Source organism: Rhinatrema bivittatum, chromosome 9 (genome assembly GCF_901001135.1).
Source record: "Rhinatrema bivittatum chromosome 9, aRhiBiv1.1, whole genome shotgun sequence".
NCBI classification, from domain to species: Eukaryota; Metazoa; Chordata; class Amphibia; order Gymnophiona; family Rhinatrematidae; genus Rhinatrema; species Rhinatrema bivittatum.
The window spans coordinates 192542857-192567494 of NC_042623.1; the positions used below are offsets into that span (position 1 = coordinate 192542857).

Genomic DNA, 24638 nt, shown 5'->3' on the forward strand with positions numbered 1-24638 from the left:
CATTGGTGTGACCTGAACTGAGGACGCCATGTGTTCCAGGAGGATGAGAAAGCGGCATGCAGTCGCGGAGTGCTGAGACTGCAGCTGCTGTGCAAGAGACACGAGAGTGAGAGCTCACTGTCGAGGCAGAAAAGCCTTTGCCTGCAAGGTGTGCAAGTCTGCCCCAATGAACGACAAGGTTTGAGATGGGACTAAGTAGGTCAATGGCCAGTAGGCCGAGGGCCAAACTCGACGGTAATCTATGGAAAAACGGTAAAAACTTACCGGAGTACCGCGGCTTGGAAAAGTTAAAGGAGGGACCCCCTGTGGGGCAAATTAACTTTTAGTAATTCCGTGAGGAAAATTCCTGTCAGGAATCTCTACAGAGCTCCTTAACCGCAAGGCTACTGCTGCGTGGAAAAAAGAAGACTGAAGAGGGACCCCTGCTGGCTGCAGGGTTAGTGCCATGCTGGACATACCCAGTAGGGGCCAGTCAAAGTTCTGGAAACTTTGACAAAAGCCTTCCGTGATTGGGCTCCATCCTGTGATGTCACCCATATGTGAGAACTACCATCCTGCTTGTCCTATGCGAAAATTCTTTTTCACTCAACTCACATTTAAGATCTGGAATTTGTTGCCAGAGGATGTGGTTTTGGCAGTTAGTATAGCTGAATTTAAAAAAGGTTTGGATAAGTTCCTGGAGAAGTTCATAAACTGCTATTAATCAATAGGGAATAGCCACTGTTTATTGCCAGCATTAATAGCATAGGATCTATTTAATGTTTGGGTACTTGCCAAGTACTTGTGACTTGGATTGGCCACTGCTGGAGACAGGACACTGGTCTTGCTGGACCCTTGGTCTGACCCAGTATGGCATGTAATACTTATGTAGTCCAACAAAAAAAAAATCGCCTTATAATAATATTTCTCGTTTACTGACCTTTATAGCAGGTCTAAAACTTATAGATTTATCTTAAATAACGCCGGAGCTCCTTGCAGAAATAGCTCCAGTCTTCTCTCAGTGCCCGAGCCCCGCGCGCTTGCAGGGGACCAGCTCGAGCCCCACCCAGAATCTGCTCCCTCCACCCTCTCCCGCCCGCTGATTGGCCGCTCGCCCCCCCTGGTTGTTTTTCCATCAACCGATGAGCGAGTGCGGCGCGTGACCCGGCCGAGCGCGCGGCAGCCCCCACCCATGCACTTGCTGCAGCTGCCGGTTTCCAAACGCGCCGACGTGGGCGGAACCCCCTCCGGCTCCAAGGCAACAGGTTGAAGCGGGTCCGGAAGGGGGATGAGGAGGGGGGGATACCAGCGCTAAAGGAAAAAGCGCGCCTTCTGATCCGCAAGAGGGTACCGGGCGCATTTTCTGCAGGAAAGCCCAAGGCGCGGCTGCTATTTCCCCTCAGCCTTGCAGTAAGTGCAGCGTCTTCCGAGCCTGCTTCCCCTGCGGATGCTGCTGCTGCTGGAGCCGTCAACTCCTAGCGATGACATAAGTGTCTGCAGCCATCCGCCCCGCTCCTGTGATATCCGCTCCCTGCAGGGGACCCACCGGCTTGTTTGTGGTGCTATTTTTATTTCGGGCATCCCGAGCCAGCGGGAGCACGTGACGACTGACGCGGCGGTGGCGGCGAGGTCTGGGCATTGTGAGCCCTGAATGGATTCTCGCTAGGCTGCCGCTTTTCGGGAACAGCAGGCAAGGGAGGCAGGCGACGAGCGAGACCTGCCGCGCCTAAGATGTGACCGCTCGGTAAATCTCCGGCCTGTTCTGGACCGCTTTTCTCCCGGCTCTGCTTTTGCGCACGTAAGTAACGCTCAGGCGGCGTCAGAATGCGTTGTCATTGCTGGGTGCTAAGCGATCGCTGCCCTTTCTTCTGCTCTTGCACATGCAACAGATGTCATCGGCAGCTTTCACCCGCGCTGAGTAGGTGGAATCGCAATGCGTTGTGGCATACCTCTTATTTATTTATTTAAGCGTTTTTTTTTACTCTCTCAGGCCGATACAGTAACGCACTGTTAGCCCTCGTTTGGCCGCGCGTTTTCAACGCGCAATTTTAAACCCTTATACACAGGCCGATACAGAACGAAGCGCGGGAGAGCGGGCACTTGCCTGCTCTCCTGACGCGGGCTCAGGCCACTCTTCTGGGCGCGCGATTTAGTAAAAAAAAAAAAATATTCAAATGAGGGCACACGGTAAAAGGAGGCGCTAGGGGCACTAGCGCGTCCCTAGCGCCTCCTTTTTGACAGAAGCGGAGGCTGTCAGCGGGTTTGACAGCCGACGCTCAATTTTTCCGGAGTCGGTTCTCGAGCCCGCTGACAGCCACGGGTTCGGAAAACGGCCGCCGGCATAATTGAGCGCCCGTCATCCGACCCGCGGGCACATTTAAATTTTTTTTTTATTTTTGGGGCCACTGACTTAATTTCGCTATGATATTAAGTCGGAGGGAGTACAGAAAAGCAGTTTTTTCTGCTTTTCTCTACACTTCCCCGGTGCCGGCCGAAATTAGCGCTGCACATTTTGCTTTCTGTATCGCGCGGGAATGTCTAATAGGCCCATCAACATGCATTTGCATGTTGCGGGTGCTATTCGTTTCGGGGGGGGGGGGGGTTGACCATGCGTTTTCGACACGCTATTACTCCTTACTATCAGGTCGATCCAGTAACGTGCAGTTAAAGATTGCCCGTCTGTAACGTGCTGGGAGCGCACAATACAGACGAGTAAGGCCATCCAGCCATACAGTCTCCAGTTTCACGCGTCCTTAGCGCTTCCTAAAATAAACACCTAACCCTTTCCGCACCCAGCATGTAAATGAACGAAAAAGCTGTATAATGAAGGAATTAGCTATTCCCCTCCGATACTGTAACGGGCGCTGATATTATCTCCTTAGGAACGCGCTGTTTTGCCGCGGCCTTAACCTGTTAGTTTACCGCCTCCCCCTAGAAGGAGTTAGGACTGTGAGTCTAGTAACAAATCCATCGACACCGCTTAAGATACTCAAACACAATAAAACAATAAGCCTGGCACCCTCCTTGATGTAGTACGTCCCGGATGCCCCCCCCTCCCCAGCGCGCCCGCCACTACCCCTTTCATCAGCTGCATCCACCCATTATGCCCCTCACGGGCATGTCCCGCTTCACAGAGCGCTCCCACTCAAATCCGTTCATGGGTATATACCCTTTCGCCCCCCTCACAGCGCCATGCTACCACTGCGACCCGGAGGAGGTGAGGCACAGCGGCGAAGACAGACGGGAGAGGAGAAAAAGCAGAGCCGAGCAAAGCAAAAGCGTGCAGCAAGCCGGCGAAATAGACCTGCGAGCAGAGGCAATAGCAGCGGTTCGGTAAGCCTGGCACCCTCCTTGATGTAGTACGTCCCGGATGCCCCCCCCTCCCCAGCGCGCCCGCCACTACCCCTTTCATCAGCTGCATCAACTGTGACCCGGCAGTCCCGTGAGGCCTACAAAAAAAAAAATAATCCCCGGCTCCCGCGCCCCCGCACTGGCCCGCCGACTCTACCCCCCCCCCCCCCCCTCCTCCTCCCGATCGGGCAGATAGGCGGCGGCGACGAAAACCAAAGCAATTTTTTTTTTTTCAAAAAGCGACATCACACATTGCATAAAATAATTTCTCCAGCCTTAAAGCGACTTACTTTTGGGATCTGTCAAGATCCCAAAAGTAAGTCGCAAAAGTAACTTACTTTTCTGAAGCCATCAGGAACATGATCTTAGCTCCTCCGGACGAAGACGAAGATGGCCGCCTGCACGGGGAAAGCGTGCAATTGGCCGCTGAAGACGTGACCTCACGTCTTCAGCGGCCAATTGCACGCTTTCCCCCGTGCAGGCGGCCATCTTCGTCTTGAGCTACGATCGTGATGGCTTCAGAAAAGTAAGTTACTTTTGCGACTTACTTGACAGATCCCAAAAGTAAGTCGCTTTAAGGCTGGAGAAATTATTTTATGCAATGTGTGATGTTGCTTTTTGAAAAAAAAAAAATTGCTTTGGTTTTCGTCGCCGCCGCCTACCTGCCCGATCGGGAGGAGGGGGGGGGGGGGGGGGTAGAGTCGGCGGGCCAGTGCGGGGGCGCGGGAGCCGGGGATTTTTTTTTTTTTTTGTAGGCCTCACGGGACTGCCGGGTCGCAGTGGATGCAGCTGATGAAAGGGGGTAGTGGCGGGCGCGCTGGGGAGGGGGGGACATCCGGGACGTACTACATCAAGGAGGGTGCCAGGCTTACCGAACCGCTGCTATTGCCTCTGCTCGCAGGTCTATTTCGCCGGCTTGCTGCACGCTTTCGCTTTGCTCGGCTCTGCTTTTTCTCCTCTCCCGTCTGTCTTCGCCGCTGTGCCTCACCTCCTCCCGGAGCAAGGCTGCTTTCGCGCCCTGCTCCGGGAGGAGAGACACAGCGACGAAGCAACAAAGACTTTTCGTGTTTTTTTACACTTCCTGGTTCCTGTCATTCCAAATGCCATTTGAAATGACATTTGAAATGACAGGTACCGTCGCACCCTGGTTACTGTATAGGCGCTGTATTAAGCGCCTACACAGTAAAATGGGTTACGCGGCCATAACCCTTCCCTACCGCTTTAAAGCCGCGGCATGCATTTGCATGTGTTTAGAGGAGAGTATCGGGGAGTTAGTGAAGAGAACTGTGGGTGCGGGGAGGAAGGGTGCGCCTGACACTGCCGCACTGTTTCTACCGCGGCCTTACTGGATCGACCTGTAAATAAGGGGGTAAAGCTAGTCCACCGGTTCGCACTTTAATGTATCAGCCCGACAGTTAGGGGTAATAGTGCGTCGAAAACGCGCGGCCAACCCTCCCCGAAACTAATAGCGCCTGCAATATGCAAATTTATTTATTGGAAAATGTTTATATACCGACATTAGTAGGGGGACATCACATCGGTTTACATAAAACTGTAAATTTAGCAAACAGGCTTTACATCAAACTCGGAACTGAATAATGAACAGCTTAAAATATAATGAACAACTTAAAATAGGCTAAAGAAAGGGGCAGGAGGGATGACAGGAAGAACATTGGTAGTAAACAACTGGTTATGCTATACCATAACAACATTGGTAGAAATCAACTGATTATACTATAACAACAGCAAGAAAATAACTGATTGTACTATAACAACTGTACTAAGAAAATAACTGATTGTACTATAACAGCAGCAAGAAAAAAACAGCAAGAAAACCCTTAGCGTAGCTAGAATTGCTTCCTGACCAATTCCTTTTCCTAGCTATTTTGATTCTGTTTTCCCTATCCCAGTTCTTGTACCCCTTGTTCCATGTACCTCGTTCCATGTACCGCCCCCATGGGCGAATTCTTGGTTCGCTGTTTCAATGTAAACTGATGTGATTTGTATGTCATACAGGAACACTGGTATATAAAAATTAAAAACAAACAAATAAATAAATAAATAAAATGTGATAAACAGGAGGATGGGAATAAGAACAGAGGGAAGAGAATATGAACAGGCGTTAATTTCGGCCAGCACTGGGGAAGTGTACAGAAAAGCAGAAAAAACTGCTTTTCTGTACACCCTCTGACTTAATATCATAGCGATATTAAGACAGAGGCCCCAAAAATAAAAAAAATTAAAAATTAAAAAAAAAAATTAAAAATCTGCCCGCGGCCTGCAGGTTGGAAGACGGATGCCCAATTATGTTGGCGTCCGTTTTCCGAACCCGTGGCTGTCAGCGGGCTCGAGAACCGACGCTGGAAAAATTGAGCGTCGGCTGTCAAACCCGCTGTCAGCCACAGCTTCTGTCAAAAAGGAGGCGCTAGGAACGCGCATTTTTCTGTATCGGCCTGACAGAGATCATGGTTTCTCACAAGGTCATTTTTCAAAGCATTTTAGCTATCTTAAAACGAATCAAGGCACCTAGATTCCTCTGTCTGAAAATTTCCCTCCTTGGCCGGCTAAAAGTATGCACTAGCTTCCTTCCATGCAGAATTACAGCTGGATTGCAGGGAATCATTTCTGGAGACGTTTAGGTCGAGGGAAACAAACCAGCACGTACATTTGACATTTCCAAAAGTATGCACTTATTTTACCAAACAGAGGAAGTCATTTTCAAAGGAGTTATGTGTGTAAATGTGACATGCTATTTTAGCAATTTTCAAAAGCCCAATTATGGGTTTAAATTGCAATTATGTACATAAAACCTATTGACAATTCAATAGCATATATTGTAGCAATTTTCAAAAGCTCACTTACATGCATAAAGTGCATTAACACATGTACAACCCAGTTTTAAGAGTGTAAATACTTTTGAAAATTATCCTCTATATTTATAAACTTATGTACCCCAAGTGGAACATAAGAACATGCCATGCTGAGTCAGACCAAGGATCCATCAAGCCCAGCATCCTGTTTCCATCAGTGGCCAATCCAGGCCATAAGTACCTGGCAAGTACCCAAACACTAAGAAGATCCCATGCTACTGATGCCATAAGAGCAGTGGCTTTTCCCTAAGTAAACTTGATTAATAGCAATTAATGGACTTCTCCTCCAATAACTTATGCACTTTATGCATGTAAATGACTTTTGAAAATTGCTGCAGTGGAGTGTAACATTTATCCCAGGACAAGCAGGATGCTAGTCCTCACATATGGGTGACATCAGTAATGGAGCCCTATGTACGGAAAACTTCTGTAAAAGTTTCTATGAAACTTTTGACTGGCACCAGAGTGCCTACTGAGCATGCCCAGCATGCCATGATATTCCCTGCCACAGGGGTCTCCCTTTAGTCTTCTTTTTTCCGCGAAGCAGTTAGCCTCGCGGTTATCAGGAGTCCTGTGGGATTCTCCACATATTTTTCCTTACGGAAAGCTTCAAAAACTTCAACCGCAAAGGGTCTCCCTTAGTTTAGTCATCGCGGTGAGTTTTTACCGTTCTCGCGGTTCCGTTCCGTTTTTTGATTAAAAACAATTTTACCTGAGTCCTAGGCCGTCGACGGCTGTCTGGCCACAAAATGGCTACAGGTTTTAAAAAATGTCCGAAATGCGCGAGAAATATGTCTATCACAGACCCTCACCAAGACTGTGTACTTTGCCTTGGTGAAGGTCATGATGTAAAAAATTGTCCCTTATGCGCTACGATGACCTCGAAAGGTCGACGTCTACGGATGGACAAAATGGAGCAACTATTCAAGATACAGCTGATTACTGCTCCGTCTACTTCCACACAATCGTCTCCGGCTGGGTCGATTAGGAAAGTAGTATTGAAGAAACGTCACTCAGGTGAGTCGGGAGACGCTCCCTTTTCCTCCCCCTCTCCATCGTCCAGAGCGTCCACATCGAGCAGCGAAAAAGGGCGCGAAAAAGATAAACATCGCCATCGGCATCGCAGGCCGCACACAGCAACCACCGCTTCGATACCCGGCGAGCCATCGGCGGAGGACGGGACACCGATTAAGAAAGCCCGGCTCCAAAGTAAGGCTTCTGAGCCACCAGCAGGCCAACCCTCGCCGATTCCGGCGGAAGGAATCGTACCTCCTCAGGGCTCTGAGGTTGTACTGCTATCGCCGCCACCGCCTCCCCCCATGGGTGCTCTGTTCACATCATCCATGCGGGCGGAACTTGACAGTTACATACGTCAAGCGGTTAAGGATGCCTTTATCGAGGCGATGCCACGGCCTGCCACTCCGGTTCTGCCATCGACACCGGTCATAGGAGGATCTCCGGTCCCATCACCGATTCCTTCACGACCGATGCCAAGGAAATCACCGCTCTCCTCGATGGCGCCAATTCCATCACCGGTTCTACCTAGGCCGCAATCACCGGTTCCAGCACTGCCGATTCCCCGGTTACCATCGATTCCACCACGGCCATCGACCCCGATGGCACCGTCAATGCCTTCTCAAGAATCCATTTTTCAACCATTAATGGACAAGCTGGACTCACTGATCCATTGCTTCTCATCTTTACCACAACCTATAGATGTAGATGAGAATCAAGAGCCATTACCAGGTCCCTCGGGTGTCACGCCACCCCTTAGACCTCAGACTCCACTATCCGAAATGCCAGCTAAGCCTACTAGGCCGTTGGAGCACCCTCTGGATGATAGTGACCAAGAATTCTCCTCGGATGAAGACCTCCTTTCTGAGCCTTCTCCGCCAGAAGATAGAAGAAAGTCACCACCGGAGGATCTGTCTTTCTCCAACTTTATTAAAGAAATGTCTCAAACAGTTCCTTTCTCTCTCATTTCTGAAGTAGACAGCAGGCAAAAAACCTTGGAGGTGCTTCAATTCGTGGATCCTCCCAAGGAAATTCTTGCTATTCCTGTTCATGAAGTATTACAAGAACTTATGTACAGGATATGGGAACACCCTGGGTCGGTGGCAGCTGTTAATAAGCGGGCGGATGCCACTTATCTAGTACAACCCATCCCAGGGTTCCAAAAAAACTCAACTACCACACCAATCAGTGGTGGTTGAGTCGGCTCAAAAGAAAGCCAAAAGATTAAAGCAACACGCCTCCATACCTCCTGGAAAGGATAATAGGTTCTTGGACAATCTTGGCCGGAAGATCTTCCAAGCTGCTATGCTGGTATCTAGGATAAATTCATACCAGCTTTTCATGAATCAATACCAGCGTGACCTATGGAAACAAGTTGAATCCCTGTCTCATCAGTTACCTGACCATCTTCAGGAAGGATTTCAAAACCTCGTACATAAAGGCCTAGAGGCAGGAAAACACGAGGTTCGAGCCACGTATGATTCATTTGAAACAGCATCCAGATTGTCTGCATCCGGAATAACAGCTAGAAGATGGGCCTGGCTCAAATCTTCAGAGCTGAGACCAGAGGTACAGGAGCGCTTGGCGGACCTGCCTTGCTTAGGGGAGAACCTCTTTGGCGATAAGGTCAAGGAGGCGGTGGCCACCATCAAAGACCACACAGAAACCCTCAAACAGCTTTCTCAGCTGCCACAAGAGGTACATCAACCTTCAAGGAGGCCTCCAAGAAGGGAACAAAGAAAGCCATATTACCGCCCTAGGCGGTATTATCCACCAGTAGCCAGGCCCAGACAACAAAGACCTGCTCAACGGTCTCAGCCTCGCCAAAGACCTGCTAGGCCTCAACAACCTCCGCCTGCGGCGTCCACTTCCGGATTTTGAAGTACAACCAGAGGGCATGAGTCATTCCCAAAATCCTTATCCACAAGTACCGGTTGGAGGCCGAGTTGCTCACCATCTTCAAACTTGGACCTCCATCACTACAGACCAATGGGTACTCTCAATCATATTTCAAGGGTACCACTTGGACTTCCTCACTGTACCAAGAGACAATCCCCCTATTCCGTCTTGGACAGTATCTCATCATTACACAATCCTGCAAGCAGAATTATCTACCCTCCTGACTGCCAGGGCCATCGAAAGAGTTCCCAGGCCTCAGTGGGGCACAGGATTCTACTCCCGATATTTCCTCATTCCAAAGAAAACCGGGGGTCTACGTCCTATCCTGGACCTCAGAAATCTCAACAAATTTTTAAAGAAGGAAAAATTCAGGATGGTGTCCTTAGGCACCATGCTACCTCTTCTTCAAAAAGGAGATTGGCTCTGCTCTCTGGATCTTCAAGACGCTTACGCTCACATTCCCATTTTTCCACCTCATCGACAGTACCTGCGATTTCTGGTACAAGGTCAACACTTCCAATACAGGGTGCTACCATTCGGCCTTGCATCAGCACCTCGAGTATTCACAAAATGTCTAGCAGTAGCGGTGGCACATCTTCACAAGCAACAAGTGCATGTGTTCCCCTACTTGGACGATTGGCTCATCAAAAGTCATACACAGAGCGGAGCTGTCACTTCTCTCCATCTCACAATAAGATTGCTTCACTCCTTGGGATTTCTCATCAATTACGACAAATCCCATCTCACACCATCTCACCATTTGCAGTTCATAGGTGCAGATCTCAACACCATCACAGCAAAGGCCTTTCTTCCGAAAGACCGGGCTCAATCGCTCGTTCTCCTAGTACATTCTATTCGCAATCAACATACAGTCACAGCTCATCAGTGCCTCATCCTACTCGGACACATGGCCTCAACAGTTCACGTCACTCCCATGGCCAGACTGACCATGCGACTAATGCAATGGACACTGAAATCTCAATGGATTCAAGCCATTCAGCCACTGTCCACTCACATCCAGATAACACCAGAGCTGAAGTCTTCCCTTCTCTGGTGGACATCACCAATCAACTTGCTCAAAGGCCTACCTTTCCAGCAACCAGTTCCACAAGTGACTTTAACTACAGATGCGTCCACCTTGGGATGGGGAGCGCACATTGCTCATCTGAAAACACAGGGCAAGTGGACAAAGCAAGAAGCCTCCTTTCAGATAAATTTCCTGGAGCTTCGAGCTATACGCTATGCTCTATATGCATTCAAGGACTGCCTTTCACACAAGACTGTTCTGATCCAAACGGACAACACAGTAGCCATGTGGTACATCAACAAGCAGGGTGGTACGGGCTCGTACCTCCTTTGTCAGGAAGCAGCTCAAATATGGGACTGGGCCCTAGCACACTCAATTCTACTACGGGCCACCTACCTAGCAGGCATCCACAACACAGTAGCGGATCGCCTCAGCCGTCACTTCCAACCACATGAGTGGTCCCTCGATCCAGCGATAGCAACCAAGATATTTCAACGCTGGGGTCAACCAACAATAGATCTCTTTGCGTCACATCTGAACTACAAAGTGAACAATTACTGCTCTCTCCTCTTCCAGCAGAACAGCTTACCAAAGGACGCGTTTGCCCGCCATTGGAACTCAGGCCTGTTATACGCGTATCCACCAATACCGCTCATAACCAAAACACTAGTGAAGCTACAACAGGACAAGGGGTCCATGATACTCATAGCCCCATATTGGCCTCGACAAGTATGGTTCCCCACACTGCTAGATCTCTCAGTCAGGGATCCAATTCGCCTGGGAGTAGCTCCCACTCTCATAACTCAGGAACAGGGACAGTTGCGCCATCCCAACCTCCAATCCCTGTCCCTGACAGCATGGATGTTGAAAGCTTGATCTTGCAACCATTCAACCTTTCAACCAATATATCTCAGGTACTAATAGCTGCACGTAAACCTTCCACTAGAAAGAATTATTCCTACAAATGGAAAAGGTTTACTTTATGGTGCACTCAGAAAGATCTAGATCCTTTCACTTGCCCCACTACCTCGCTACTAGATTACCTTTACCATCTCTCAGACTCTGGTCTTAAGACGTCATCTGTAAGGGTACACTTAAGTGCAATCTCAGCTTATCATAACAAGCTAGGAGATGCGCCTCTCTCCACACAGCCTCTCGTCAGTAAATTCATGAGAGGCCTAACTCACATTAAACCTCCAGTTCATTCCCCAAGCATTCAATGGGACCTGAACGTAGTTTTAACCAAGCTTATGCGTTCTCCATTTGAACCCATAAATACCTGTGACCTTAAATTCCTTACTTGGAAAACGGTATTTCTCATAGCCATTACATCAGCTAGAAGGGTCAGTGAACTACAAGCACTAGTAACTTACGAACCCTTCACGAAGTTCCTTCATGACAGAGTAGTCCTCCGTACACATCCAAAATTCCTTCCTAAGGTTGTCACGGAATTTCATTTGAACCAAACCATAGTTTTACCTACATTCTTTCCTAGGCCTCACTCTCACCAGGGAGAGAGAGCCTTACACACTTTGGACTGTAAACGTGCGTTATCTTTCTATTTAAACCGCACTGCAGCCCAAAGAAAATCAAATCAACTGTTTGTGTCCTATGATCCAAACAAACCAGGTAAAGCAGTGGGTAAGCATACTCTGTCAAACTGGCTAGCAGATTGCATACAATTTTGTTATGAAAAAGCAGGCCTTACTCTCCAAGGGCGAGTAAAAGCACATTCAGTCAGAGCAGTGTCAACCTCAGTAGCACACCTTCGCTCTGTACCTATTCTGGACATTTGTAAAGCAGCAACATGGAGTTCTCTTCACACCTTTGCAGCTCACTACTGTCTAGACAAAGAGGGAAGACAAGATTCAGCATATGGACAATCCGTCTTAAAGAACTTGTTTCCAGTTTAATCCCAACTCCTTCTACATCCAACCTGCTGTGATTTCGACTGATTCATTTCAATAACAATACCTTACGGTCATTTCAGCACAAAATGAATCAGCCTCTAGCTTGCTAATCACCCATATGTGAGGACTAGCATCCTGCTTGTCCTGGGATAAAGCAAAATTGCTTACCTTGTAATAGGTGTTATCCCAGGACAGCAGGATGTAGTCCTCACGAAACCCACCCGCCACCCCGCGGAGTTGGGTCCGATACGTTTTATTATTTTATTTTTGGCTAACGCTATTTGCTACAAACAAAGACTAAAGGGAGACCCCTGTGGCAGGGAATATCATGGCATGCTGGGCATGCTCAGTAGGCACTCTGGTGCCAGTCAAAAGTTTCATAGAAACTTTTACAGAAGTTTTCCGTACATAGGGCTCCATTACTGATGTCACCCATATGTGAGGACTACATCCTGCTGTCCTGGGATAACACCTATTACAAGGTAAGCAATTTTGCTTTACTCGTGTAATTTCTTTGAAAATTCACCTGCAATTTTCAAAAGTCATTTACTCAAGTAAAGTAACTGTTATTAAACATTATTAATTAATAATGTTATTATTCACTCAAGCATATCGCTGAAGATAGCCTCTTCTTCCTGCTCCGCCCATCTTCCCCCCGCCCCCCTAGTACCTCCCTCCCTGTCCCCCCTCCCCCCCCACCTGACTTCCCAGTTTACCCCTGTCCCCCCCTCTATGGAACTGCTTTGCCAGAATCTGCTCATTCAACTATCCTCTTTGCCAGTAACTGATCAGTAACTGATCATTTTGATATCTGAACCACGAAATGAATGTACATACTCTGTTATCTAATCAACGGCTCTCTGCTCTCTGTCACTGTTTTTACCTATCCCTCTTTTCCAATGACCAAGTTCTTCATTCCCTGTTTTATTGTAACTTTTTTACGCCTGCTGTGTTAATTGGTTCTCCCCTAGTTCATTGTAAACCGGTACGATAAGACCTGTCTTGAGCATCAGTATATTAAAAGAAATGAAATAAATAAATAAATAAATAATCAAGTTTACTTACTCGAGTAAAGTAAAGAGCACTTACGTGAGTAAATCCTGTGGGCAATTCAATGGTATATACTGTAGCAATTTTCAAAAGCTCACTTACTCGAGTAAAGTGCATTTTTACTTGAGTAAAACCCAGTTTTACATTGTGTAAACGCTTTTTACAATCAGGCCCTTAAGTGTTTGATGTCACATCTGTGAATAATTAAGAAAAAACACATGACAAGACCTGACCCCGGGGGGGGGGGGGGGGGGTTGGTCTTGTGCAGAGCCCTGAGCAAATCAGATGGAGCAGGGCCCTGAAATACTGACGTACGTGGCTCCACCCACCCTCCAACAGGAAATGCTAAGTGGTAGGGACAGGGCTACCGTGGCAGTGTAGGGTTCCCCCACCCCATCCCCAAAAAACACAGGGCCTAGGGCAATAGCCCTGATTCACCATCCCCTAAGCGCGATCCTGCATTTGAAAAACTCGTGCCTATACTAGAGGTTATTGCACAGCTCTGATAAAGTTGTAAGCGTCCAAGGCCAACTGTTATGTGACATCAGCTCCCCGGGAAGTGCAAGACTTGCTGTAATATATTCGAGGTTTCCAAGTCTCTTACCGGTATAGTGACAGGGTTTGGAAAGTTCCTCCAGAGCACGACTTAGCAATGCTGAAATGCGCTCACCATATATTGCCACCACCTCCCAATAATTTGTTTTTGGGTAGGTGGGGGATTGCGGGAGTACATAGTGAATTTCTTCCTAGCTAAACATGAAACAAACACTCGGAGTTTCCTTTGACTTCAGAATGCTTGACAGTTTGCTCCTGTGTCCTGGAATGTCACAAGCTCTGGATAATCTATAATAATCTTATAATTAGTGCTTCTAATCTTAGGTTTTTATAAATTGTCATTTTTGATGCTTATTTTCTAGCTAATCAGGGGCTCTTTGAGAATACAAAAAAAAAAAAATTAGTGTTTTATCGGTTTTCTCGCAACCGCAGGGACTATTGCTGGGTAACTTTTGTGGCTGAATTAAGTATAAAGATTTGTGCAGTTGGGGAGTCATTAGCATGGAAAATGCACAACAAAAGAGTGGAGGACCAAGACAGACAAGAGGAGGGTTGAGAAACTACTAGAAGTTGTGTTTTTCTCGTTTTTATCTAAATAAACGCATAGTTTATATTTTTTGCATTGAGGATGTTTTAGCGGTTAAAACCTAAAATCAGAAGCCCTCTTTATAATTAATGGCTATCTATATTTAATCCACTTAATTATAGAAGCAAGATTGCCTGTTGATGTCAAAAATTGAAGCTTCATTTCAGAGGAGAAAAATGATGCATTTTTTTTTAGTATATTTAAACTTTATAAAATAATTTTAATGTGATGTGTAACAGGGTAAAGACCCAAGCTACACAGTGTTAGAAGAAAGTGTGTTTTCTACTGATAAGGACTGTATCATTTTACAGTGATGCCCTTTGGCCTGCATACTGCTCCAGTCTCATTTCAATGGCTTATCAACATGATACTGAGGCTTCATCAAAGTATGCAGCAGTCTATTTAAACGATACCATCATATAGACTTAAACCTGTGATCTGGTCTCAGCAGGAAATGGGTCTCATAGTCATCCCTGGGGAGTGTGTATTGTGGATTAAAATATTGGAAGGGAAGAGAGGTTCAGACTCTTGCCAGGAAAGCTTCTGCTCTCCAAAGATATAAAATTCTGAGGACCAAGACCTAGATGAGGTCCTTCGTAGGGCTGGTCAGCCAGTATTGCTAGTTTATCCTACAACTCTCAATTCTCATGGCTCCTCTGATAGATCTTACAATAAAGGGGGGTTCCCAGCTGGATGATCTGGTCCCCAGGTTATGAGAGGGATTTTCAAACAGTTAAAACAAATTCCTGTACAAGGCACAAGTTTTGAGAAGCCCAGATTTATTACAGAAATTCACACTTCAGACAGACTCCTTAGATATCAGAGTGGGAACTGCGTTGTCCCAGGAAGTGGACGAGATAGAACATCTTATCCACCTAAGCAGAAAATTGTACCCCAGAGAAACCCAGTATGTGGTATGTGGACTTCCTATCTATCATATGGAGAGTCAAATTTAAGATCGATATAATGATCTTTGAGGTACTTAATTCTGAGATGTCTTATAGCTTCAGTGCTTTGCTGACACACTGTGATTACTTAATAACATCTTCCTGGAAGTTCCATCTTAAAAATGTTGTGTCCGTGAAACGAGTGAGCGAATTTTCTCTGCAGCGGGTCCTGAGTTGTGGAACTCCCATCCAGAGAAACCGAGGACCATAACTGATGTGAAAACCTTTGGGAAAAAATTTCAAAAACACATCTGTTTGCTGAGGCTTTTGAAGAATTAATAAAATAGCAGGGGGTCATATTTATTATGATGGTGATGTATTAGCTACTACTTACGAACAAATGATACATACAAAATTTGAGTTTGCCCATTAGTCCAGTGTATTTACTCATGAGACAGTTGTAAGTTTTTGTCTATAACATATGGTTTATGTTTTAATTTTATGCTTGTTTTAATTATAACTCATTTAGAAGGTTAAATAGGTGAGTCATAAATATTTTAAATTAAATTAAAACCTGTGGTATTTCTCAGAGTGGGGTCATCTGTAAACTGGTTAAAGACCACACACCCCTAAAATAGTTACAAACCACGAAGGAGGTCCACCCCAGGATGACCTAATGGTCTTTGTCCTACCGTACCTGCTCCTTTGAGATTTATTTATTTATTTATGCACTTTTTTTATACCGGTATTTGTAAAACTTCATATCGGTTAACATATTAAATATTCAAACCACATAAACATTAATAGATTAAAACTAAATTCTAAAATACATCATAATATAAAACAATTGATTAAAATTAACAAAAATTAACAAAATTCTAAAATAAATAACTTAATAACATTCAGATTTCGCATTGCCCAAGTGTTATTGTTTGTAAGGTTTTGGGTGGACCCTTGGGCACTGTGGCAGATGACCTCGCCCATGGGGGGAAGTCCCGTGAGGGGTCACAGGTCAGGCTCAGCTTTGGGACACACAACACAGAATTATCTTTTATTAGACAGAGTTGAGAAGCCACCAGAGGTGGCAGTAGTGAGTAGAGATGAAGCCCTGCTGGGCTTGTAGTCCCTCAGGACACTGGAACAGCGATCCCTCAATAGCTGTGCTGTAGTGGAGAGAAACTGAGATAGTGAGTACAGTGGAGCATACACAGAGTTCTGGTATGGAGCCTCGTTGGTTGATTACTGACACAGAGGTCTCTCCCGGAAGGTGACACAGAAGCTGGAATAGAGGCAGGCCCTCGAGGAGCAAGTACCTGGTTCCAGGGAACAGCTCTGAGAGAGTCTAGATGGTAACTCACTGATGGCGGGATGCAGCGCCCAAGCCGGACCGGGGACGCCGGAAAGGACGGCAGGCAGATGCCGCGGCAGCCAGACGTCCATCAACCGCAGGAGGAGTCGCCAAAGAGATAAGGAGGGCGGAGTGGAGACGTCAGGCAGCGACTGTCGTAACACCAAGAAAAGAAAACATAAATACAGATTTTTTTTTTTTCCTTGGGAGGGCATGGAGGCTTGGGCTTCCACTGGTGGCCAGAGCATCTATGAAAGGAGTTGGGGGTAAGAAGCAGTCTAGCGACTCAAGCTATCGGTGTAATCCTATGCAGGAAAACTGTGCATCATGAATCCAGACAAAGGTTTGCAGCTCTCCTGTTTGCACAGAAGAAAGCCTGGATAGAAATGTGCCTGGTTGCTAGGAAGCGCTATTCTCCTAGGTGCAGACATGCTCGTGATCAGGAAGGTCTTGCAGAGCTTGGCCTGCGGGCCAAAGGAAGCTTTTGAGCTCCGGAACGGCAGCAGATGCTTTGTCTAAGCCATGAACCTGGGGCCCTGAACGCTGGTAACCTGCTTTACATTGTCAGTTATTGCACGAGTAGCTGAAGGGAAGATACATTTTTACCTAGTGACATAGCAGGTGATCTAAGATGAAGACCAACTGGCCCATCTAGTCTGCCCATTTCTTCCTGTCCACCCCTACTAGGGTATATCCCTGCTGCCAGCTGTAGCGGCGTGACTGCTTGTAGGATACCACTCCATATCCGAGTCAGGTTTTTTGTTGTCCTTATCTTTGGTTCTCTACCATCCTGGGCAAATGAGTGCGTACAGTAAGTTCCCAAATTTAATCCAACATCTCTGCCCCCCTCCCTGCCTTGACTTACCACCAAGCTTTGTAACAATCTGTGTAGCTACCAAAACTAGTGAGGTGGTTGGCTGTTTTGTTTTTTTTTCTAGCCACCCACAGTCTGCCAGGATTGGCTGGGATACTTTTGGGGAAATTGTAGCCTGCTGATCCCCCCCCCCCCCCCCATGGTGAACCCATAGTATGCGGAGTCCCTAACTCGTGCTTCCATTCCCTTTTATTTTTCCCCCATCACCTCTTGCCTTGCCTCTGCTTTCGAGGGAGGCTGTTTCCTCTGCTGCAGCCTCCTAGCCTTGTTCCTACCACCGTCCTCCATAATCACTCTCAAGCAGCGTTTAAATTCAGTCGCAGTTCTTGTTTCTACCGACCGTGCTTGTACGTTATCCCAGGGATCTGCTGTCCTTGCCCGCAAAGAAGCATTCTCATGTTTTCCTCTGAACCTTCTTTTTTGGTTGAAATACGCACAATAAATCTCAGCTGTTTCCTGGTGTGCCTGCGGTCGGGCCCGTTCTTCTGCCCATTCCAAGCTTCCTAAGGTGCATTTACAGGTTGCTGGAACAAAACCTGACTCAGATGTGATCCCTCTTCATGTCAAGTAGTACAAGGTGTGCTCACGCCTGTTCTACCATCCTTGCAGGGAAATGGCGACTTCTCGCCTCAGGGAACCTAACTTTCACACCTATTCGCACCTCTCCCTATAGGTGTATATCTGGACATGCAGAGATTTATCCTAGCATTTTATAAATTGTGCAATGGGAGCTACACAGTTTATAAAATATCACGCAGTCCTGCTCTGAAAGTATGCTCGTATGTTTCAGTTCGCACAAATATTTGCAGAGCAATGAAAGTGCTTACTTTCTCTGTTTTATAAACGTATATGCGTATATCTTAGGTGCAAAAAAATATAACTCGTATGCATAATAATCCAGATATATACCTGGAAGCAGAGATTTTATAATTTTATAAAATATGCATGCGTGCCATTTTTAAAATACTTATTTGCATGCATAAAATCACCAGTTTGCCTGGACTCTCTAGCAACCTCACCCCGAACCCTCACCAGTTCACCCAGGCCTGTCACCCAAAAACCGTGGACATCAGACAAGTCTGATTTCACTTGCACCAGCCAATTAACAGATGTAAAAGTGTACAAATAAGTTCAATAATTTATACATGTGTAGCTCTTATAAAATAGCAGCTTAATGCATACTTCTTGACCCTGCCAGGAACGCTCCTAGACCGCCTCATTTTTTACATCGTTAAAATACATCGTTCGGTTTCATCTCACACGAAACCAAAAAAAAATACCGGTACATGCAGTGTTTATAAAACAGCATATAAATGACCACACGCTGCTTACGTGCAGGTGTGCTATTTTTCTGCACGAAACCCCCTTGAAGACGTTAGAGAATGGAACATTCTCTGTCAGCCAATCGGCCGCCGGTTCCAGCGCTCATCGCCCGGCGGCCGCAATCCGCAGTTGCAGCCGTGTTTGAGTAACAACACCACCACCACAAAGTTTTCAAAGTGATGTTTTAGGTTTTAAAAAAAAAAAAAAGTTGGCGGTGAGCTTTTGGAGAACCCCTATCTCTTTTTACCATTATCCTTGTTCTTGGCTCTGGGCGCTGGCCCTTCATGCAGTGGTAAAGCAGGGACAGTTTAATGGCTTCCGTGTTGCAGTGATACAGAAATGTCCGTCTTTTCTTTCCTGGGTGTGATCTTGTGTTCTGCTGCTGCTGTGCTGAACAGCAAGAGATGATTTATGTGTTTCAGATGGCTTCTGCTGGCTGCTTTAGCGTGGAATTCCCTGGAAACCCTGAGCCTGGGGACTTGATTGAAATTTTCCGGCCTGCTTATCAGCACTGGGCTCTCTACCTTGGTGATGGATACGTCATTAATATTGCACCAGTAGGTAAGATCTGGGGGTTCCTTTTTTTTTTTTGTTAGCTTGGAGGACCTCATCCTTACGTGAATGCTTTTGGCCCATCCCCTTCGGTACTCCAGGGTGGGGGGTGGGTGGGCCATTGTGCCAGGTCTTACTCGTCTCTCTCTCTATCGTCACTTTTCTCCCACAGATGAGGGACCAGCTACTTCGTTTGCGAGTGCCAAGTCTGTGTTCAGCAGGAAGGCACTGGTCAGGATGCAGCTGCTGAAGGACGCGGTGGGCAGCGACACTTACAAAATAAACAACAAGTACGATGATAAGTACACGCCGCTTCCTGCAGAGGAGATCATTCGGAGGGCGGAGTACCTCATTGACCAAGAGGTCTCGTACGACTTGCTTGGGAACAACTGCGAACATTTTGTCACGTTGCTTAGATATGGAGAAGGTGTTTCTGATCAGGTACGGTTTTTTTTATTGCACATAAATTGCTGCAGTCCCATGTGGACATATGGACAGATGTGTACAGATTTCTGCATCCTGATCTCTACTAAATGAATCCCTGCACTCATGGAAAATGCTGGGACTGATGTGGCACAACAGATTTAATCATTCCAATCTTTGAGATTAGGCAGGTGCACTTCTGCCAGCCATGTTTGTGAATATTGGGGTAGATTTTAAACGCCCTGCACGCGTAAATCCTGCCAGCGTAACTCAACAAATTAAGGTAGGGGAGGGGGATTTAGTTAGGGCTGGGGGGGTGGGTTAGATAGGGGAAGGGAGGGAAAGGTGTGGGGGGGGGACGGGGACAAAAAAAAAGTTCCCTCAGAGGCCGCTCCGATTTCGGAACTGCCTCGGAGGGAACGGAGGCAGGCTGTGCGGCTCGGCGCGTGCAGGCTGCCGATTTTTGCGCAGCCTTGCGCACGCGTCGACCCCGGGCGTATCTTTTAAAATCCGGTACTTTTGTTTGCGCCGGTTGCGCGAACAAAAGTACGCGCGCACGTACTTTTTAAAAATCTGCCCCATTGCGTTCACATGTAAAATACCTGCAAATTATTAGCAATTTTCACTGGCCAGAGAGCAGCATCAGTGTGATTTGTGGCTAGATGTGCTGACGAGTTTTATTTCTTCAAGTCGGATTAATCCTGGTTTAAACCCCCCCTTGCATGCATGGGAGCTGTGTTCCTACCTCCTACCTGCTGATAGCCCTGTTTTTTTTTTTTTTAGCTCAGACTCCATGTCCTTGTTTCTTTCTGTGCCTGGAGGGTTCACTAAAATGACATTCCTACTCCCTGGCTAGGAGCCGGACCACAGACCCGGCTCCAGCACTGACCTGCCACACAGCAGCAGTGGACACAGGTTTGGAGACCAAAAAAACCCTGTGTGTGTGAAAGGGGAGCATGGTCGGGAAGTGACTGTATTCTTATAGGAGTAAGCAATGCTGCTCCTTGAGGGCCAGCCACAAAAGATCTGCCCTTCAGGATGGTCACGGCAATACTCACCAGATACATTTGGCTATTTTGCATGCATTGGTCAGCCTGAAACCCAGCCCTGCTGTGACTTCTGTAAAACTGAGTTGCGTCCACCTTGCTGAGCAAGGGATGAGGAGTGTCCGTTGGTAAGATGCCTTGACCAGGGAGGGGTGTGCAGAGCGAGATGTGGTTGGATATAACAGTGTAAACCCCCCCCCCCCTTTTTTTTAAAACTGGCTTTATATGCCGTACTTAGCTCTGTAATATATTCTGTTCTGTGCTTAACTGTGCATGATTGTCTATTAAACTGAATTTGTGCAGCTCCTGTATTACATTGCATTGCATTACACTGTAGAAACGCTTTGAACTCTCCAGCTGGAAAAGTATTTCATAAATAAACATGATGAGGATAATGATGACTGATGCACAAGCTCTCGGAGCTGGCAGAGTCCTAGCAAAGCACTGCTGACAGGCCGTTTTGTCCTCCTCTTGGCCACCGTCACTTTTCCGAGCGCTGGTGAATAATAACAGAAGCTGTAAATTCCCGCCACCAGTTCATGTCGGAAACCTGACACGTGAGTTTTCCTTTTTTTCTCTTGCAGGCCAAGCGAGCTATCAGCGCTATTGGATTTGTGACGGCCGCCGCCGGTGCCTTCTCAGCGCTGGGCTTCTTTCAGAACAGATCTAGGCAAAGGCATTATTAACCGGAATAACCAAACAGAAATTAGCACCGTGTTGGTGTGTGGGTGGGGGGAGTAGGGGGTTTCAAGATAACCACCGGAAAAATCTGCTGGCAAAGAAATTTACGTGAGAAGCACAACACTTGTTTTTTTTACAGAGGATGATCGTCGGAGAGAAACAGGCTCGGCGCTGACCTGCTGAAAGCACAGCTCTGGTACAGAAGGGCCTCGTCAGTCAGTCCCGAGTTTGTAGTAGGTCTGGCGGTTTCTCAGTATGGAAAACTTTGAAAATATCATTCGTAAAAAGAAGGAACCGACTTACCTCTTCCTTAAAAACTGCAGCCAGGTGAGGGAGGGGGGGGAGGGGCTCCGTGTTTCGCCCGCTGATTGCTCAATTCCACCAGAGTGAAAAGCTGAGTGATGGTGCCAGTGGCTGTCGCAAGATAAGGGTTCACGTGCTGATAGATGCCCTGAGTGAAAGGTGAGGGCCATCCCAAGTGTCCGTGCAAGGGCGGCTGCCTTAACGCTACCCACAGCCAAGGGGCGTGACTGCTCCAGAAAGACAACCCTACAAAATATTTCTGGAAAGCTGTGCGTTTGTGAATATTTCTCTATTTTGAATTAAATTGCCGCATCAGAGAGAAGTGTCTCCCCCGGGGGCTTTTACTGTAACTCAGTACCTGCTGAATCTGGCTGCTAATTGACAAGCACTATTTTCTGATATGCAGTTTTCAACATGAAACATGAACTCATGTGGTTAAATGTGTAAAAAAAAAAAAAAGCATTTTTGTAAAAAGTTTTATTTTAGACGTACCTGTTCTGATGACTCTAATGTTTAAAAAAAAAAAAGTACTGCTTAAAGGCTGAACAGAAATGAAAAGAGACTAACATCTGACCGATACATTTTTAGGATGTGAAAGTCCCCACCTCTTATACTGTATAGCAGCACTGTCGTGCAGCTTAGATGGTGCTTGAGCGCAGGACCTGCGCAGTCACGTTCACGTCCTGCAGTAGCTCGGATACTAAAAATGTCCATAGACCTATAGCAGAGATGGTCAAGGCCAGCCCTCTAGGAAAAAAACCGTAACGAGCATTCGTGAAGCAAGTTTTTGTACACGGCGGCTCTTGTTCAGAGTTTGTGATTTTTTTTTTTGATTTTTTTTTAGCTAGCTTGGTTGTCCCAAAAATTAGGGCTTGTTTGTGCTCGGTGCTAAGAGGAGGCGAGTTTGCCCTCCCTCATCCCTGGATACTCAAAAGGTTTGTCTAGGCAGCTTCGGGCGCTATCAAGACAAGTGCCAGTCTTTAAAAAGTGCCATCCCTGTTCAAAAGGGGACATTTAGATTTTGTCCGTGCGCACTGCTAGCCACGTCAGACATGAAGCTGGAAACGTTCCAGAGAGGGCGAAGGGCAGGCCTAAAAGTTAAGCAGGTCAACATTATCCAGGTATCTTCAGGGGCACTTTTACTCGGATAAGTACTGCTGAATTATCGGGTGACTGGATAAAGTTATCTGGTTGACTTTGCTGCTTGCCATGCTGCTGAATATCGGGCTCAATAATTATTAATAAACAGTAGTGAGTTTCAGAAAAGTCAAGGTAGCAGGTCGGGGGCCAGAGGGCAATCGCCCACTTCCACTCCAGCTGAGGTGGAGGGAAAGGAAGAAAATCTGCCACAGTTCAAAAAAGGTTGCCGGCTTGGTAACCTTGCCGAAAATCTGCCCCGTTAATCAGAAGTAATGCAATTGCATGGAAAACACACAGAAGATAGCATTCAAAAGGATTTGTCTGGCGAATTGTAAAATTCCTGCCCCCACCAGCAAAGTTTTACCCACTTAAGTCATTACTCTGCTAGAATGATAACAAGAACCTGGGGGTGGGGGGCATCATTCCTGGTGACGTGGCTAAAATGTGATGTGGCCGGAACCAATGTTTAGCAATCTTTAGCCAGGTCAGTCCGGTCAGAAAAATAGCTGCCCTCGGATTATCCAGGAGCTTTTCCTCTGGCGGCTTTAGCTGGGCGTATTCAATGGCAGATGTACCTATCTAAGTGCAGCTGATTACCCGCCTAAACTCGCCCACTCGGCGGCCTGTTGAGTACCGATTTCATTGCTGTGGCTAAAGGGTGGGGCGGGAGACCCCGCCCCACTCCCAAGTTGTGTGCTGTGGTGCAGTGCGTCCTGAGCTGGTGGACCTTTACCCCTGCTTCTCCTAACTCCTCCACTGAACAGATGAAAAGATGCATTTTTGTTAACTGTGAGTTGCTTTGTTTATTCTGATGGAGTACTTGAATCTGAATTTTATTTTTTACTATGGTAATAATTGCTGTACTGTCTTGGCTACCTGTTTACATCTGATAGTATTTTTTAACTTGAGATTTTGAATGTAGTTTATTGTGAAGCTTTCTAAACCGAGTTGTATTTTAAATAAACATACAAACAAAGAATGGCTTCGTATTGTAACTGACTCAAAACCCACCCTCCCCTACTCCCCCAGCACCAAAGAATCAGCATCCCTTGGATACCAGTCATTTTTTTTTAGTAATTCTCTCTTGCTGGCATCAGACTTCAGAGCATTTGAGCGTGTCACAGTGCTGTCGGGAGATTCAGGGTCTCTCGCTCTTTCTACTCAGGGAGCATAACTTTCAATCAGCTGCGCAGGGCAGGATATGACACGTGTTTGTGGCTATGTGTAGGTTTAATGTCTTTTATAACTCGCATGTATGATACACGCGCGTTTTATGAAATACGCGTTTCCCTGTACGTACCTGGATCAGTCCAGACAGTGGGGTTATGTCCCCAATCCAGCAGATGGAGTCAGCACAAGCTTTGAGGGGGTATCCATATATACTACTACCCCCTCTGCAGGAGTTCAGTATCTTCTGACTCCAGCAGATGCGAGTAGGGGAATCAGGCTTCCCCTCCTTTTCCTTTTTCTTCACTTTCTTGCTTGATTATGGCTTGTTGTGTCTTTTTCTGTGGATCAAGTTTGTATCAAGTTTGTATTAAGTTTAAAAAAAAAAAAAAAAAAAAAAGTAAGGCAGAGTTCTTTCAACTTCTGGGGAGTGGCTTATCTTCCTTGTCTCTTCTCTGCGGCCTTGCTGTTTATTTCTCGTTGCAGCCAGGGGTAAGTTTGTTTTTCCTTTGTAGTTTTTTCCTTCACAGCTCAGCCCCCGGTGCCTGCGAAAGCCGGTGGAGCCGGCCTCTTCGCTCTTTACTCCCTCACCCGTGGCCATTTTACAGCTCCTCATGGGCTGCTGAGCCATTTAGGGAAAGATGTCTGGGGCG

General features: G+C 46.8%; 1 protein-coding gene across 2 annotated transcripts; it reads left to right on the forward strand.

Annotated features, from left to right (window-relative positions):
* The first annotated feature begins 1148 nt into the window (after positions 1-1148).
* On the forward strand, positions 1149-22163 carry PLAAT1 (phospholipase A and acyltransferase 1). 2 transcript variants are annotated; one of them, XM_029616624.1, is made up of 4 exons: positions 1149-1777; positions 19096-19234; positions 19398-19666; positions 21279-22163. In XM_029616624.1, the coding sequence occupies exons 2-4, from the start codon at positions 19096-19098 to the stop codon at positions 21378-21380; spliced, it is 510 nt and encodes a 169-aa protein (XP_029472484.1). In that variant the 5' UTR covers positions 1149-1777; the 3' UTR covers positions 21381-22163. The 2 variants fall into 2 exon arrangements, with proteins under 2 accessions (XP_029472484.1, XP_029472485.1); XM_029616625.1 differs by having other exon boundaries at positions 1149-1389.
* The last annotated feature ends 2475 nt before the right edge of the window (positions 22164-24638 follow it).

What these genes read in the sequence shown, in the direction of transcription:
- PLAAT1 (XM_029616624.1), top strand. Translation starts at nt 19,096, where the DNA reads ATGGCTTCTGCTGGCTGCTTTAGCGTGGAATTCCCTGGAAACCCTGAG. An exon ending in CATTAATATTGCACCAGTAG is followed by an intron (nt 19,235 to 19,397) that starts GTAAGATCTGGG and finishes TTTCTCCCACAG; the next exon opens with ATGAGGGACCAGCTACTTCG. An exon ending in GAGAAGGTGTTTCTGATCAG is followed by an intron (nt 19,667 to 21,278) that starts GTACGGTTTTTT and finishes TTTCTCTTGCAG; the next exon opens with GCCAAGCGAGCTATCAGCGC.